Source organism: Labeo rohita, chromosome 6 (assembly GCF_022985175.1).
Source record: "Labeo rohita strain BAU-BD-2019 chromosome 6, IGBB_LRoh.1.0, whole genome shotgun sequence".
Lineage (NCBI taxonomy): Eukaryota > Metazoa > Chordata > Actinopteri > Cypriniformes > Cyprinidae > Labeo > Labeo rohita.
The window spans coordinates 23992864-24011105 of record NC_066874.1 but is presented as its reverse complement, the minus strand read 5'-3'; the positions used below and the strand labels follow the sequence as shown (position 1 = coordinate 24011105).

At 36.4% G+C, this 18242-nt stretch overlaps 1 protein-coding gene across 2 annotated transcripts in view; it reads left to right on the top strand.

The window, feature by feature from the left end:
- The window catches only part of LOC127167251 (gamma-aminobutyric acid receptor subunit gamma-3), a 128540-nt gene that overhangs the window by 18328 nt on the left and 91970 nt on the right, over positions 1 to 18242 (top strand). For both annotated transcript variants that reach the window (XM_051113174.1, XM_051113175.1), the window contains exon 3: positions 16332 to 16399. In XM_051113174.1, the coding sequence (XP_050969131.1) occupies positions 16332 to 16399 (68 nt within the window). The remainder of the gene's footprint in view (positions 1 to 16331; positions 16400 to 18242) is intronic.

Below are 18242 nucleotides of genomic sequence, written 5' to 3'. Positions count from 1 at the left end.
GCATTTAAAGGTACACACACACAAATGGCTTGTTCTTGCTCATACTCAAATAAGGACAAATTTGCCAAGCTATGGTGAAAGATCTGTGAGGTATTTTGAGCTGAAACGACACAGACACATTCTGGAGACACCAGAGACTTATATTACATTATTACTTTAAAATACAAAACTGTTGTTTTGAACTGTAATAAGATTTCACAATATTGCTGTTTTTACTGTATTGATCAAATAAATGTGGCTGTGTTGAACATAAGAGACAAGCCATTACTCTATTCTTTATTGTCACATTATCATTCAGAAATCATTCTAATAATCATACTTATTTGGTTCTTATTGTCTGCCTAATATTTTTGTAGAAATTGTGATACTAAAATCTTCAAAAGAACAAAACTGATTTGAAAGAGAAATTCTTTGTAACCATCTTTTGATCTATTTAATTCATCCTTGGTGAATTACATCCCCCCCAAAAAAAATAAATAAATAAATAATAATAATAATATAATAAAATAAATAAATAAGTAATAAATAAAATAAAATTCATAGTGACCTCCAACCTTTTGAATACATTCTGCTTATTTCCAGGGTGATATAATCATTCCCAGATTTACATTCTATTCTCAGAGTTTTGAATCCTACGGTATATAGACATGGAGCTTTTTACTGGATCTAGATGTGACATTTTATTTTTGGCTAAAATGTATGGTTGGCCACTGTGACAGCAGCAGAGATATGGTGCTGTGGTAAACAGTGAAATATTTGAGTTATAATCTGTAAAAACAGCATGTAGAATTGAGTTGGGGTGTCATCAGATTTATGCCTGGTTTTTAACACAAATGCAAGCTGGCCTCAAAGACATCTGCTTGGCTGATGATGCATTCACAGAGTTCATCATCACCCAGAGCAGGAAAATCTGGACGATTAATGCATTCAGTGTTTTTCTTCGCCAACTTTACACTGTACCGAGCACTGGTGAGAGGTTATAAATAATACAGCAATTTGTGGTATTAGTGGGGTGTAAAATTCTACAGCATTTTGGTCCAAATACTACTATGATCCATTAGCAGCCTAGAGGTGCTATTGGTTTACAGGAAATTAAAGCGTATATGTAAAAACCAAGTAAACACAAGCTTTGTGCTGAAATTTGGATTGCATACTGTGAGAACATCATGAAAACACCTACACCGTACAGGAGGAGGCAAAAAGTGTTAGCCAGTGATTCTTTGTTGTTGACTTACAAACACCACTATGATGTGAAAGGTCTTTCCGGTAAGAAAAGCACTTTGAGAAACATGCAGTACTTTTTATTTCAGCTTTGCGATTTAGAACAATGTGCTGTGATTTGGCTGTTTTGACAGGCATTTTATTGGAAATGTTAGTCCACAATGTATCCAAAGGTCCTTTTATAGTCTTAAAAGCACTGTAGAAGCACAACAAAAGGGAGAGGTGTTGTTTTGGCAGGCAGGTCACTGTTTCCTCTTCTCTTAGAATAGTTTGACCCTTATCATACAGAATGCAAAAAAACAGTGTTGTTTATTTATACTTTAGATGCTAGCCAGTGTTCAAAATGAGCTATTGGATGTGTTCCAGCAAATGTTCCGAGAGGGACATTCGTCTTGCCCCAAGCCATAGTGCTGATTGGTGAGCGCTCAGCTTCCCCCTGCTGTTATTTCACTTACACAGGTCGGTTGAGGTTAATGAATAAGAGCACAGACATTTTCCTGAGGGCAACACACAGTTCTCTAATGGAGCTAAACAACTACACCAAACTTCACAGCGGTGTAAGTTACAAGTAATGTCTCCTACTACCCATTGCTCGTGACGGTCCGACATTCCCTCAGCTCCTCCCACACAGAATAGCATTAAAATTGTATCGCTTTCTAACCGACCAGGCTCTCAGAGCTTCTGCGGTCTTAATATAAGCTCCGGCAGGCGGTGGACATTTGCAGGCAGCTGATTGGGATGGAATTTGAATTGTAGCGTCTCAGGCGCCATTGCCGTTTTGGAGCCATGATGGTGGACTCTCGATTTGCCTGAGCAATCTTTCATTAGGGTTTGGACGTAAGTGAAGACGAATGTTAGCCTCCCAGAACCTCTCCTGTCCACATTTCATTTTGACTACTGATGAATGGATGTTCACATGGCTACAGAGAGAATAAATACAAGGCGTCATATTCGAAAGCCAATGCACAACACAGCAGTATTTTAAAGAGAGGGAAAGCATTTGGGGGGAAATCTGTTAAAATTTAATGTGCAAAATGGAATGAGAAAGCTGTCTGTTTCTTTTATTAGATCTTGCTTAGTGTGACTTTGATAAAGTCTAGATGTGAAGAACCAGCGGTAGCATCGGTCCTTTGGAGGCAGCTGCTGAGATGCCTTTAGTAATCACTCTAGATTGTTACTATCTGTCAATCTAACCACAGACGCTGAGCTAATTACGCTGTTGCCTGTTAGGAGGTGAAGTATGAGGATAAAAATGCAGTCTTGGTCTCCATAAGGAAATTCGAGCTTTGGCTTGTCATAATATGCATTCAGTGTATTTACGTGTATATTATTATTATTTTGAATAAACTGTCTTATGGATAACTGCATTTTAATGATTTTGTCTGTTTAGTTGACGTTATTTCCAGTGGGAGCTTGATTATAATCCATATCATATAGAAAAAAATATTTTTTAATTTATTTGGTCATCACTATACAATGAAAATAGATTCCATTTATGACTTTATAAACAAATATTGCATATGGGTAGATATTAAGAATTATAATGTTACAGGTTTATATTTAAGTGCTTAATACATTTCTGTTTTTGGTCCATTGTCTAATTATCTGACTGATAGTGTAATATTATAGTGTTATGAATAGTAATCTGTTTGGCCCAGTTTTACAGACAGGACTTAGCCTAAGCCAGGAATAGGCTATAGTTCAATTAACACATTTACGTTTTTATAAATGTGCCTTAGAAAAAAAGACAAAACAAAGGCACTGATATATTTTAAGATCAGTCAGTGCAAGTTTCTTTCAGTTGAAACAGCTCAGACTTACATTTTAGTCTAGGACTAGGTTTAAAGGAGAAATCCACTTTCAAATTGATCGGTTATTTTCATTAAAAAAAAATACAATTTAAATACTTTTTAATCTCAAATGCTCGTCTTGTATTGCCCTCCCTGAACTCTGTGTATTCTGGCTCAAGACAGTTAGGGTATGTCGAAAAACTCCAATCATATTTTCTCCCTCAATTTCAAAAATCATTTCAAAATCATCCTACATCGCTGCAGAAGTACCGACCCAGTCTTTGCAAAGTGAACATGCAAAGAAGATCAAACACCCTCAACAAAAAAGGTAAAATAGTTTTTTAATAGAGTTCAGGCAGAGTTCAGGCAGAGTAGGACAAGACGAGCGCTTGACGTTAAAAAGTATATAAATTGTATTATTTTTATGAAAATAACCGATCGTTTCACTAGATAAAACCCTTCTTCCTTGGCTGGGATCGTTTACAACTGCATTTGGGATCGTTTGAAGCTGCATTTAAACTGCATTTTGGAAGTTCAAACTCGGGGCACCATAGAAGTCCACTATATAGAGAAAAATGCTGAAATGTTTTCCTCAAAAAACATAATTTCTTTACGACTGAAGAAAGAAAGACATGAGCATCTTGGATGACAAAGGGGTGAGTACATTATCTGTAAATGTTTGTTCTGGAAGTGGACTTCTCCTTTAAGCCATGTTTGTGAAACCAGGGGTTTATTTCCTAAATTCTCTTCACGTACGCAAATGATTTTAAAACAGCTCATTCTATAATGAACAAAAATATTATGCGAATATAAAGCACAAAAAAACAGTTAAAATGAAATGCAGCTCAGTTCTTGTTTGTACTTTTGAGTGAATGTTGCATGAACCAGCGCAGGCGGAGGTTTATGCTTTAGACATTCTTCAGGAGTGCCTTTGAATGTGTGTTACTGTATAGTGCAAGGTTGTTGTCTGAGTTCATCTGGAGTGCTGAAATAATGTACTACTGCACCAGAAACAGAAACAGACATTTCATGGCATTTCTATATTCAATTAAAATTCCATTTGGGTCGAAATGTGATTGAAATTTAAAGTGCACAATCATTTTCAATTATTTGTATGCTGTATGTATTCATCAAGTATTAGGAATGCTATGTAACAAGCTCAGCTAAAAGATTCATAACAAATGGGAAACATTCATAGTACAGTTGAGGTCAAAAATTTACACAAGTTTACTTTCAGAATCATTAAAAATGTTAATTATTTTACCAAAATAAGAGGGATCATATAAAATGCATGTAATTGTATATTTAGTACTGACCTGAATAAGATATTTCACAGAAAATAATAGTTGAATTTATAAAAAAAAAATACTCCTTTCAAAAGTTTACATCCCCTTTATTCTTAATACTGTGTTCTTACCTTAATGATCCACAGCTGTGTTTTTTTGTTTGTTTAGTGATAGTTGTTCATGAATCCATTGTTTGTCCTGAACAGTTAAACTGCCTGCTATTTCTTCAGAAAAATCCTTTAGGTCTCACAAATTCTTTGGTTTCCCAGCATTTTTGTGTATTTGAACCCTTTCCAACAATGACTGTATGATGATGAGATCCATCTTTTCACACTGAAGTCAACTGAGGGACTCAGATGCAGCTATTAAAGAAGGTTCAAACCCTCACTGATGCTCCAGAAGGTAAAACCATGCATTAAGAGCAGGGGGTGAAAACTTCTGAACAGAACAGAACAAGAGATGTGTACATTTTTCTTATTTTGCCTTAATATTATATTTTTTCATTTAGTACTGCCCTTCAGAGGCTACAGAAGGGCTTACATGTTTCCCAGAAGACAAAATAAGTTTACCCTGATCTTCAGGTTCAAAAAGTTGAATTAACATTTTTAATGATTCTGAAAGGGGGATGTAAACTTTTAACCTCAACTGTAAATGCAACCATATTTCTACAGGAAATTTAAAATGTGTGACTTTACTCAATATTTGTATAAGCTATACATTCTTTTTGCGCTTAAGTATTAAATTAGCTACATGCAAAGTTCAACTCTCATCTTTATTTGTGTACCACAACTTTAAAAAGTTGTGTATTTCATATTTAATCAACCTTGTCCTGTTTTTGTTTAGTCAAGTTATATTGGACATTTCAGGTATTGCACTTTTACCAATAACCACAAATCAATAGAATGTCGATACACGTGGTTTATTTGACCTCATCTATTGTACTGATTTATTATAGGCTATTTATTATTTAAAGAAATACCAAAGACTTATGCACACTCTCTATGTCTACATTATAAAAACTGGTAAAGCAAACAAACAATATTATAACAGTGAAATTCCCAAAAGTAATTCAACATGTCCAATTGGAGTAATGTTTTCTTTATTAAAACAACAGCAGTTGATTGGTTGAACCACAGCGGTTCAGCAACCACAATCGCAAACAATATAGTCACAATCTCATGACAGAACACAGACAGAATGCCACTTTCATTTAAGCCAAACATCTAACATGGAGACTGCTGAACTCAGTTTCTTATGAGCTTCCTTTTATGTTCATGTTGACAGCTGCACATATAGATAGTGGACACAGAGTAAGCTCACTGGTTTGCCACAGACTTTTCATCAAATGTTATTTACCTCTAAATGGTTGCATCATTAACAAGGTCAGGGATTCTGTGTTTAGAGAGTTTTAATGGCTGTTTATGGGGTGGTGGATGTCATCATTAATGTTTCTGCTCTCGGTCTGTTGCGGGGTGATTTAATTAGTGTGTCTATGGTGATTCTGGGCAGAGAGCTTGCATATTAATGTTCTCATCGACGGACACACACAGCTCTGGGAGGAAACATAATGGTGCAGGGGCTAAATGTGGCCATGCAGGGTTGATTGCTGCTAATTTGTTTCTCTTCTATGATGATGGCTGCGCTGACAGGAAACGTAAGATAAAAATTGCCCTTGTGTTCAGCCACGACATGGTCACTTGAAAAACAGGATATACTTTGAACGCTTCAATCGCTTTCGTGACGAATCTTGTGAGATAGACAACGTGTACATGAATTTCTTAGCTATTATGAGCTCAGTCTCATCCAACCTATCAACATGCCCAGCGCAATTTACATCCTCTTCTTAGCAACCAAACTCCCACTTTAGAGCCAGCATCCCTTGGATAACATTAGAGGATTGTAAAATTATAAGAGCGTGCATTCTGCTATATGCCACCATCAATACATGTTAGCTTGATAACAATAGGACTCAAGCCATTAGTGTCTCAAAGGACTGTTTGTCAAATCGCATTTCAAATCACATGCACTTTATTACAGTGAAGTTGAAGGGAAGGGATATCCCTCAGCAGCACAATGGGATATAAATGCATGATAAACCCCTTCGTCTGCATGTGACAAAATCCTGTTGTTAGACTACAAAACTTTCAGATCTGATTTAATTGGCCAAGACATAAGGCCTGTGTTGAACTGGATTGCATAATGATGTTTGTGTAATTTACCACGCGAGCGTGAATGGCTGGTTGTAGCGAGAGAGAGCGTTAATAAATTTAGAAGATTGCTCTTTAAATGTTGGGTTGAAGCTGAGCATGAAATCCCACCGATGAATTGTTCATGACGTGGTTCGATAATGTGGAGGCATGGAGGAGGATGCAGGGAGGCCCAAAGTGCTCCTGCAGGAATACAGATGAATGAGAGGTAGAGCACAAGAGTGTCACAGGGTTCAGAGAAGAATTCAGCTTCTGCTAATGTGTCCTTTCTTTTCAGTTCTCTTTTCTTCCGTTTTCCATGCAAAAACTTCGGTAACGCTTTAGATTACAACCCGCAAAGAACTACGTAAGTAAACTGAATTTACGGTGTATGTTTCTGTAATTATAGTGTACCTATAAAGAACGTACATGTAGGTATAAGGGAACAAAATGTTATATTTGGGTAATAAGGGGATAACAAACCAGATATTCAACCTGCAAAGAACTACATAAGTATACTGAATTTACGGTGTACGTTTCTGTAATTATAGTGCACCTATTAAAGAACGTACATGTAGGTATACGGGAACAATATGTTACGTTTTGGTAATAGAGAGTAACAACCAGATATACAACCTGCAAAGAACTGCGTAAGTAAACTAAAGTTACGGTGAATTTTTCGTATTTATATTGTACCTACGTGTAAGTATAAGGGAACAATAGGTTATGTTTGGGTAATAAGGGGGTAGCAAACAGATATGCAAATAATTTATAATGGATTAATTTAAAAAACTTAACAGGTACCTTTTCTATTAAATCGTAAGTTTGGTGTATCTATACGTAAGCTTTTTAAAATTACTGGGAAATTATACTCTTGTTCCATGTAGTTACAGGGTAAGTGTGCCATCTGCGGGTTGTAAATTAAAGTGGCGACTGTTCCCCTCTTGTTCAACGAAGTTACAGGGTACAACACGTATAACAACGCGACGTAAAATGTGGTTCTACAAAATGTACATTTATTTACATTTTTACAAACATTAAATGTACAATACTGACATATTTACATCATCTAAACATTTAACGTTTACTTAATATGAAATTATAACATTTAACTCTGTTCTGTGTGATTTCTGTTGCCAGCTCGTTTCCAAGAATAGGTCTACATAATGTTATCATGACTACACGGTAAACCCTTAAAATAAATAATATTTCTGCAATCGTTTAATCATTCATGTAATATTAACTTCGTTTGCCGTGGTGGAACACAAAGGCGTTTTCTCTAACATGCTGTGACTAACAATAGAACCATAAAATACACCGAACACGCATCATAATTACAAATTAAACCATTTTATTTGTGTGCTGTAACCCAGATCTTCAGAATCCATACGATTTGCGAGGACCAGAACCAAATTCAAGGCTTTGTCCGGCGATCTTCATCTCCATCTCTAGCAGCGAGTCCAGCAGCAACAGCCATAAACCCGTGCTAAAGTGCATTTTGCGACAGGAAAATCGGACGTTCATTGGCTCTCGCCTGCATTCGTCACAGATTACGACATGCCGTGTTTCTGGTGAGATGTGTTGCAATGACGCGCGGGCGCCTTCGAGGAGTGGATCAAGACAATAATCTGGATAATATTTTCAGCGATTAACAATTTAAATTCTGCTCTCAACCTACTGCACCTCAGACCTACTGTATTCCTCCAGAGAGGACTGCGGCTGCAAACGCATCGTTATTTGGATTACTTTTTGTATGGCTGTTGACATTTTTGCAATAAATAAATGATTGTGATTGCACTTTCCTGTTTTTTTATATTTTTATAACTGTTCAGTCATAGTTAACTTTAGGTTTAGAGGTAGAAGTGGGATTAGCGACTATAAAAAAATATTTTTAGATATATTTTCAGATTGTGTGTTTATGTATTGAACCTACCCTGTAACTTCCTTGAACAAGAGGGGAACAATCGCCACTTTAATTTACAACCCGCAGAGGGCACAATTACCCTGTAACTACATGGAACAAGAGTATAATTTCCCAGTAATTTTAAAAAGCTTACGTATAGATACACCAAACTTACGATTTAATAGAACAGGTACATGTTAAGTTTTTTTAAATTAATCCATTATAAATTATTTGTATATCTGTTTTCTACCCCGTTATTACCCAAACGTAACATATTGTTCCCTTATACTTACACGTAGGTACAATATAAATACGAAACATACACTGTAACTTCAGTTTACTAGCGCAGTTCTTTGCAGGTTGTATATCTGGTTGTTACCCCCGAATTACCAAAACGTAACATACCCTATTGTTCTCTTATACCTACACATACGTACTAATAGGAACACTATAGTTACAGAAACGTACACCGTAAATTCAGTATACTTATGTAGTTCTTTGCAGGTTAAATATCTGGTTTGTTATCCCCTTATTACCCAAATATAACATATTGGTCCCTTATACCTACATGTACGTTCTTTATAGGTACACTATAATTACAGAAACATACACCGTAAATTCAGTTTACTTACGTAGTTCTTTGCGGGTTGTAATCTAAAGCGTTACCAAAACTTCTTACGCTATTCCAGGAATGTTATACACATATACTTTCTTCGAAAGCCCCAGAAGCAGTACCCTAGGCAAGATAACTTAAGAGTGTCATTATTCTAGTGATTTAGCTTTATTCATTTTAATATGTATTACAATATGGAGTGAGCAAGATTTTTAATTTTTTTTAAGATGTGCCTGAACAGTGAATCCGGAAAAACGCATTCTACATAGCTGCTAAAGGGACATAGTTAGCTGCTTGTTAGCGATAGCATATTATGTTACAGTACATAATACTTCACTTAGAACATAAACAGAGCAAGGACTGATAGGAGTAAGATGACTGATAGGACAATGGTGAATGATTTGCAGATCCTGAGCACCACTGACAAACATCTAATCTTGTAAAATGTGGCTAAATACTGCTGTTCCATAGTATACTCAGAGTACGTGTGATCCTGAATCTCAAAAGTGAAAGTGGCTCCCTGATGCCCACAGTTTATATACAGTATGAATACCCAACAATATAATTGCGAGAGAAAGCATTGAAATATATTTTTCCTTCCATCTCCCACCGTAGTACATGTCATTTCCTTTCCCGAACATGGTATTCGGATTCGGGAACATCACTAAAGTGAATGCTGCTCAAGGATGCATTGAACACATTTATAATGGTACAAAAGACTGTTATTTCAAATAAATGCTGTTCTTTTGAACTTTATGATTGTACAGTCATGGCCAAAAATATCGGCACTCTTGCAATTCTGTCAGAAAATGCAACACTTCTCTCAGAAAATGTTCCAATTGCAAATGTTTTGGTATTCATGTGCTTATTGTTTTTGTTTGCACTGCAACAACAAAAAATCAGAGAAGAAAAGTTAAACTTGATCAAATTTTACACAGAACTCAAAAATGGACTGGACAAAATTATTGGCACCTTGTCAAAATTGTAAGAAATAATTGCTTTTCAAGCATGTGATGCTCCTGTAATTTGTATTTAGACACACCTGTGGCAAGTAACAGGTGTGGAAAATATAGTAATCACACTTGCAAACAGTTAAAATGGAGAAAAGTTCAAGACTCAAGCTTTGTGTTGTGTGTCACACTGAGCATGCAGAAAAGAAAGAAGTGTAAAGAGTTTTCTGTGGATTTGAGAGAAAACATTGTGGAAAAACATGGGCAATCTCAAGGCTACAAGTCCATCTCTAGATCTTAATGTTCCTGTGTCCTCTGTGTGAAATATCATCAAGAGGTTTACAGCCCATGGCACTGTAGCTAACCTCCCTGGACGTGGACTGATTAACTTCCAAACAAATTCAAGCTGATCTGCAGACACAGAGTACAACAGTGTGAGCTTGCACTATCCGTTGCCATCTGAATGAAAAGGGGACCCATAGGGGGACCCCCTATGGTAGGAGACCCACTGTTTACAGAAAAAGAAATGAGGCCTTCAAAGAAAAGAACACAGTCCCTACAGTCAAACATGGTGGAGGTTTAAAGATGTTTTGGGTTTGTTTTGCTGCTTCTGGCACTGGATGCCTTGACTGTGTGAACGGTATCATGAAATCTGATGGTTACCAAAGAATTTTGGGGTGCAACGTAGTGGCCAGTGTCAGAAAGCTGCGTCTCCACCAGAGGTCATGGGTCTTCCAGCAGGACAATGACCTAAAACACTTCAAAAAGCACTCAGAAATGGTTACAAACAAAGCACTGGAGAGTTCTGAAATGGCCAGCAATGATTCAGATCTGAATCCCATATAACACCTGTGGAGAGATCTCAAAACAGCAGTTGGGAGAAGGCATCCTTCAAATCTGAATGATCTGGAGCAGTTTGCAAAAGAAGAGTGGTCCAAAATTCTAGTAGAGAGGTGTAAGAAACTCATTCATGGTTACAGGAAGTGATTGATTTTGGTTATTTTTCCAAAAGGGGGTGCTACCAAATATTAAGTTAAGAGTGCCAATAATTTTGTCCAGTGCATTTTTTTGGCTTTTGTGTGGAATTGTATCAGATTTGACTTTTCTTCTGTGTTTTTTTGTGTTGTTCCAATGCAAACAAAAAATAACAAATAAACATGTGAGTACCAAAACATTCACAACAGCAACAATTTTCTGAGAAAAGGGTAGCATTTTCTGACAGAATTGCAAGGCTGCCGATATTTTTGGCCATGACTGTAAATGTTCATTGGTTCATTGGTTAGTTCTCTTAAGTTGCTATTGATTATGTTCTAGTGTGTTTGTTTACTCATTGGTTGTAATTAGCTTTGTCTTCCAAAACATATAAATGTTTCACTACTCGTATTGACTTTGTCTTGAAGCACAGAAGTTTTAAGACACTGAGATTTTTGCTTTCCTTTCTTTGTGCACCATAAACACCTTTTATTTTATCACATGTATATTTTATGCTACTCTTCTGCCAAATTGATTTGAACTTTATTCTTGGACTCAAAGCCTCATGAATCTTAGAATAGATTTGAACTCAATTTTTAGACTCGATTTTTCAAGATACCTTTTGGTTCTTGTTTATTCACTTTGAATCGATGCACCCAACTGCCATAAACTGTTTTTTATTTATTTTGAACTCAGAGCAAGTTTATTTTTATTCACTTATCTTTTCTATCATTCTTTCATAAGTTATACCTCTATCTTTTTTCAGCCTCTCCCCAAGATTGTCATCAGTTCTTCTTTTGTAAATGATGAGGTTGTTTATGAAGTCTTTGGGAGTTTGCAGTGTTGACAGCTTAGTTAATCATGGTGATTTTTCTTGTAGTGTGGATGATCTAACAGATTTACTAAAGCATTGGCTAGTTGCTTAATGACATGCATTACAGGATTATTTTTCTAGCATGGAGCACTTTCTCTTTTGTGAAAATAAATCTGAATTTTTGCCATAAGATTAACACCTGTATGACTTTTTTTGTTGTTGTTGTTGATATTGGCAAGTTATCAAAAACATTATTATTTCTAATTTTCATGAAACATATGTACAGTTCATAGCATATGTTTCTTTTAAAGATTTTTGCTAAAATAGGTACCGGATCTAGGTTGTTATGGGTCAGATTAAACATCTGTTCTCTGCTCTGATTTCCTTCTGGCTTTTCCTCCTGCAAGTATTATGCATCCTTCCAAACAGTCATTCTTATTTTTATTTTTACCTATATTTGCTCCTGTTTTCCTCTACTTTTGTCTTCTCTTTCTTGGCTAGGTGGCCACATCTGTGTGTAAAGCAATTAATGAGTTAGTGTGACATTTGACGCAGGTGCTTGTCCTCATCCCAACTGTAATGAGCAGACATCCTCTGTCGGAGACAGGCCCCTGACCCCCTCACCCGACAGCACCCCACAGCTGCCAGCGGACACCGGACCACGATTACCAAACACGAGTTTACATGGAATAACATTAACCATGCTTCCTACCTGACTTTGCAAAGGAAGTTGTGAGAGAGAAAGAGCACAAACATGTAGATGGTGAAGCTCAGCCATAATGACATCAGCAGGGAGAGATCTATAAATCCTATATGGAAGCACAACCAAACATTTTGTGTCCAGCTCCAAACACTAAGCTCATTAACTTTATTGCACATTATCATAGCTCAGCAACAATATCTGTCTAATTTGTATCATTGCTGTAAATTGAAAGCAATTACAAACTGTAAATGTAATTTTCCAGCTGTGAAATAGGACATTGGATGATGAACTGTGACTTACGTGAGTAATGAAATATTCATGCTACTTAGCTGTTATTTCCCACATCACGTTCAAAGTTGACAGCAGTGGCTTACAGTTCTTTATAATTAATCAAACATATCCAATAAAAGTTTTAAACAGGTACAAAGTATTGCTTCTGATTTAGAGGCTAGTAAATGTTTCATGTTCTGGCAGTACATAATGTACTTAGTCAGGAACATGGTTTTGGTTTCAAATCAAAAAATCAAAGTCTAGTCAAAACAAAATGAAGAAAACGGATTAAACAAGTAATCCAATTCAAATGTCTTTTAAGGATATTTTCAGAATGTCTGCTTTTATAATGACAGTGACTCCATCCATGAATGAATGGTGACTGAAGCTGAATGTTTTCAGCAGGATTTTCAAAGCAAAGTTTCTGATAAATAACAATTTTCTGTAGGGTTTCAAGTTTTAAATGACTCACATGGACAGCTTTTATTTTTGGATTTATTTTATTTTGGAAGTGCACAGCTTGGACATTCCGCTGAATGTTTCTTTTTTTGTATTTACATTTTTAAATATATTAGTGATATTAAATTGTAATCATTCATAATATAATATTATATATTTATATTAATAAACAATTAGTTCACTTCCAGAATAAAAATTTCCTGATAATTTACTCATGTCATCTAATATGTTAATGGGCCCTAATTTAACGATCTAAGCGCATGGTCTAAAGCGCACGGCGCAGGTACACTTAGGGTGTGTCCAATTCCACTTTTGCTATTTTAAGGACGGGAAAAACTGTTGGTGTGCCCGGCGCATGGTCTTAAAGGGTTGTCTCTATTCTCTTGATGAGTCATGGGTGTGCTTTGGGGGTAACATGCAATAAACCAATCAGAGTCTCATCTCCCATTCCCTTTAAGAGCCAGTTGCGCTCGTGCCGTAGTGGATTTGCTATTTAGCTGGTGGAATTTGCTAGAACAAAGACTCCAGAGAGCAGGGTCAGCGCCAAGGGGTGGCAATCACTGGCTGAGCCCTACTCAAATTAGTTACATGTGGACTTCCTTTCGTCCTCTCCCCTCCTTGCAGAACGTGAAAGTTTTTTTAGAAAGCAAAAATGAAACAAAAAATGGCTCACATAAGAAAGCGACTGACTACCCATTATGACACATAGGCATTTTTATATTTATGGACACAGTAATAATCTTTTATATTGTAATCCTTTCATTTTTAATATTTGGCATATTTGTGTGCTGCGCGTCCCTGTGTGTGTAATAAGCAGAGTGTATGAGTATTGTGCACCTGCCTATAGGTGCATATTACTAACGCACTCTTTACATAACCAAATAAATATTGTGCCATTGACTTTAAACCAGGTTTCGGAGGGTCAACAACGCAGTCTATTTCAGGTGCCCTAAAAAAAACAGCAACTTGCCAACAATGCACCTGAACACACCTCATTTTCAGACCAGCACGACGATGGGCGCTACAAATGGGCACAAATGCATTTACTATTTAAACAACGTGACACAGGACGTGAAAATGATAATTGCATCAGGCTGAAACTAGCAATAAGCACTTGTGCCGTGCCTGGCGCCGCATTGCACTGGGTGCATGATAGGGCCAATGTCTTTCTTTCCTCAGTCAAAAACAAATTAAAAAATTTTTTTTGAGGAAAACATTCCAGGATTTTTCTCCATATAGTGGACTTCAATGGGAGCCAATGTGTTGAAGGTTCAAATTGCCATTTCATTGCAGCTTCAAATTTGACCTCATGCATTAAGTAGTGTGGAAATGTCATGTTTGTAGGCGGAAGTACCGGCCCAGTGTTTACAACACGAACGTGCAAAGAAAGTCAAATGCTCTTTACAAAATAGGTAAAACAATGATGTTGGGCGATTTTGAAGTTGGAGGAGAAAATGATATGGACTTTTTTTTACGCTACCTTTTTGAACCAGAATATACACAAACGAAGAACTAACCACATGTTACCTTTCCAATGTGATTACATGATGCATGAAGTTGCGGATGTGCATCACAGAGCTAGTGCAAGACAAGCATTTGTCTTGCATTATTAACTTTTTTAGAAAAAAGATCGTTATGTGTCCCACTAATTTGCATTATTGCATAAATCATCCACAATATGCCCATGGAGTCCACACACAATTGTATTATTTTCTGTATTTATTTATTTATTTATGTGTTCATTTATCTATTTATTTATTTATTTTTAATTTAGCATCTTTGTAAGTCAGGGCCCTGATGTAGTACTATTACTTCTGGGCGACATGCAAGATATCAAGGCAACTCACACTGTTAATTATTGCACAGATGGGAACCTTTATTTTGATGCACACTCAGTGAAGAAGGCATTTAGGAAATGAGAGGGGAGATTGAAAATGTCATGCTCATATTTAAGAGTAAACACACCTGAGGGGTTTGTGTCCACTCGAGCGCTGTTGGATTGACAGAAGTGGTCAGAGGTTGGCTAAGGCATCAAGACTGAGGGAAACAGGGAAAATGTGGTTGTTACATTCTTCAAAGATTATGACAAAATGTACTTTATACATTATCTGTTTTTGTAGAAACCTTGTGATGCTGCCTAATGCATTTAATCAGTCATTTTATGATTTTTTTATTCAATGTTTTATAAAAAATATATATATACGTGTACACTCTTCAAAATAAAGGTGCTTCATGATGCCATAGAAGAACCTTTTTGTCTTAATGGTTCCATAAAGAATCTTTAACATCTGAAGAATGTTTCTGTTTCACAAAAGGTTCTTTGTGGCGAAAGAATGTTCTTCAGATTATGAAAAGGTAAGAAACAGATGGTTCTTTGAAGAACCTTTGACTGTGAGGTTTGTGGAACCGAAAATGGTTCTTCTATGGCACTGCTTGAAGAACCTTTGAAAGCACCTTTATTTTTAAGAGTGTACTTTGCAAACCATGTTTAAACAATGCAGTGGCTCTCAGTTAAAATGCTTCATGGCTGTTAAAATTATTTATTAATAACAATTTTAAATGATTCTTTAATAGCTGACACTATATGCTTCTACCAAAATGATATGAAGTTGATCATACTTGACTCGCTGTCTTTTTGTCATTTTGTTGGGTTTGTAAAGAATGAACCCCTCCTTCATCTCTTCAGCTACAGAAAATGCTTTCCTAATGGAGGGTTGTCAGACCAGACTTTCACTCATATTGAAATTCTCACAGTTCTTTTCCTTTGTGCCCCCCTCCAACTTTCCACTTCATCTCTCAGAATTGACGAGCGCTTTCAGCCACGCTTAATGTCAATCAAACCAATGTTTAAAACCGTAGATTATTGTAATCAACTTCTCAAAGAGGAAATCCTTTAAAAGAGATTTCAGCTGAATTCAGGGTGAGAAGATTATGCAATGTAATGACATCACAAGTTTATGACCTCTCGGTGTACAAACAGTTCATTCATTAAACTCATTAAACATTGTCAAACATAAAGTTGCTTTCACAGAAGATACATAAACAGATTGAGGGTGTAACAATTCAGTAACTATATTGGTATAATAAAGCTTTTTTTGTTAAAATACTTCTGTTGTATGGTAATGAGTCTAATGTCATCTCTCGCTCTTTCTCTCTCTCTGCAGTTAAACCGACAGTCATTGATGTTGATATCTTCGTAAATAGTATTGGACCAGTGTCATCAATAAATATGGTGAGTGGATGCATGTCTACAAAGCTGTGCTGTTTTGGTTGCTTTGATGATTTTGGTCACACTTTATTTAAATACCCTAATTCTTGCTATTAAAGGGGTCATCGGATGCTAAGTTCACTTTTACATGTTGTTTGAACATTAATGTGTGTTGGCAGTGTATGTACAAATCTACACTATAATGATAAAAATCCATACCGTGGTTTTTAATTTTTAAATTAATCTGTAAAAATAATATCCGCTTTTTCAAATCGAGCCATTCTCAGATGCCTGTCGGTGTGGTGTCACACCATCAGAGGTCGCTCCCACGATAGTTGATTGACATGAGCTCTTACCTCAGATCAGCTGTCACAGTCCAACCTCCATTGTTTCTATTCCGGAGCAGGGATGAAAGTTAGACAAGAATATCTCTGATTGAGCAATTGAGGTGTTGTGTTGTTGGATGTAATAATGAACGTAGTGGTCGTCATTTACTCCCGACATCTGAGCCGCTGAAGATGCAGTGGATTACGTTTGTTTGTGAAGGGAATGTGCCTCCCGATCTACATAAATGCGTCTACGTTCGCGCAAATCATTCGTGATCCATCTTCACCTTACAGCAGAAGTGAGTATAAGGTTTTTTTATGAATCTCTGGAATCACCTTTCCTAACAATGTGCTAGTTGGCAAGATTTGTGGCTAAGCTTGCTAAATGTGGCTAAAGTAAACAATTTCTCAGAGCAGCAGAGAGAAGAGAGGGGCGGGGCAAGCAGAGCTCATCTGCATTTAAAGCAACAATCCCTCAGAAGGGGGTGATTTTTGCAGAGCTCATTTTGACAAGGTAAAAAGGGTGTTGTTTTACACAACCATTGAGAATTTTTAACCAAAGTATATTATAGACTTTTCATTAAGACCCTAAAGAATCATATCAACTTGTGGAAAATGGGCATCCGATGACCCCTTTAACAAACCATTAACTATGACTTTTGCCTCAATAAACTACTAATTTGCTGCTTATGAGTAGTTAGTAAGGTAGTTGTTAAGTTTAGGTATTGGATAGGATTAGGGATGTGGAATATAGTCATGTAGAATACGTGTTTATAAGTACTAATAAATAGCCAATAAGTTATGAATAGGCATGCTAATAAGAAACTAATTAATAGTGAGAATTGTTCCCTATACCAAAGTGTTACCATTTTAAAGGGATAGTTCACCTACAAAATTATAAATCATTTTTTACTCACCCTCATGTCATTCTGAACCTGCCCCTATTTTATTTTATTTTATTTTATTTTTTCTGTGGAATACAAACAGAATTTTTGATAATAAAACTGCATTAACAAAATGCATAAATTATGAGAACATTTTGGGGTGAACATTTATTCCTTTAGTGTCTCCATTTCTGTGTTTCTTAGTCGCTCTCTCTTTCTCTCTTTCACTCATTCAAGAGTTAGAGTTTAGTCCCATAGGTGACATATGGCTGTAGGTTTGAGTTGAAAGCAGGGCCACTAGCTATCCCTCTGAGATGTGAGTCCAATGCTTAAGCTTCATCGCCCCTGAGGCACAGACAAGCTTCAGGGGAACGACAGAGGAAGAAAAAAAAAAGAGACAGAAAGAAAATATAAAGACTCAGACTTAAAATGAGACAGGAAGTGGCAGAGGAAAAGAATATCTGTGTTTTTTGCACAGTAGTTGGCACTTGATATAATAGTTCATCATAAAAATTCATCGCCTTTATCTACTGTAGTAATAAAAAATTAAATAAAGCAGCAGCTTGTTCCATATTTATGTGCGCTTCAATAGAAATCATATGTAAATGTGGACGACGGCTACAGATCACTTCAAATGGATGTTAAATTCCTCCGGAG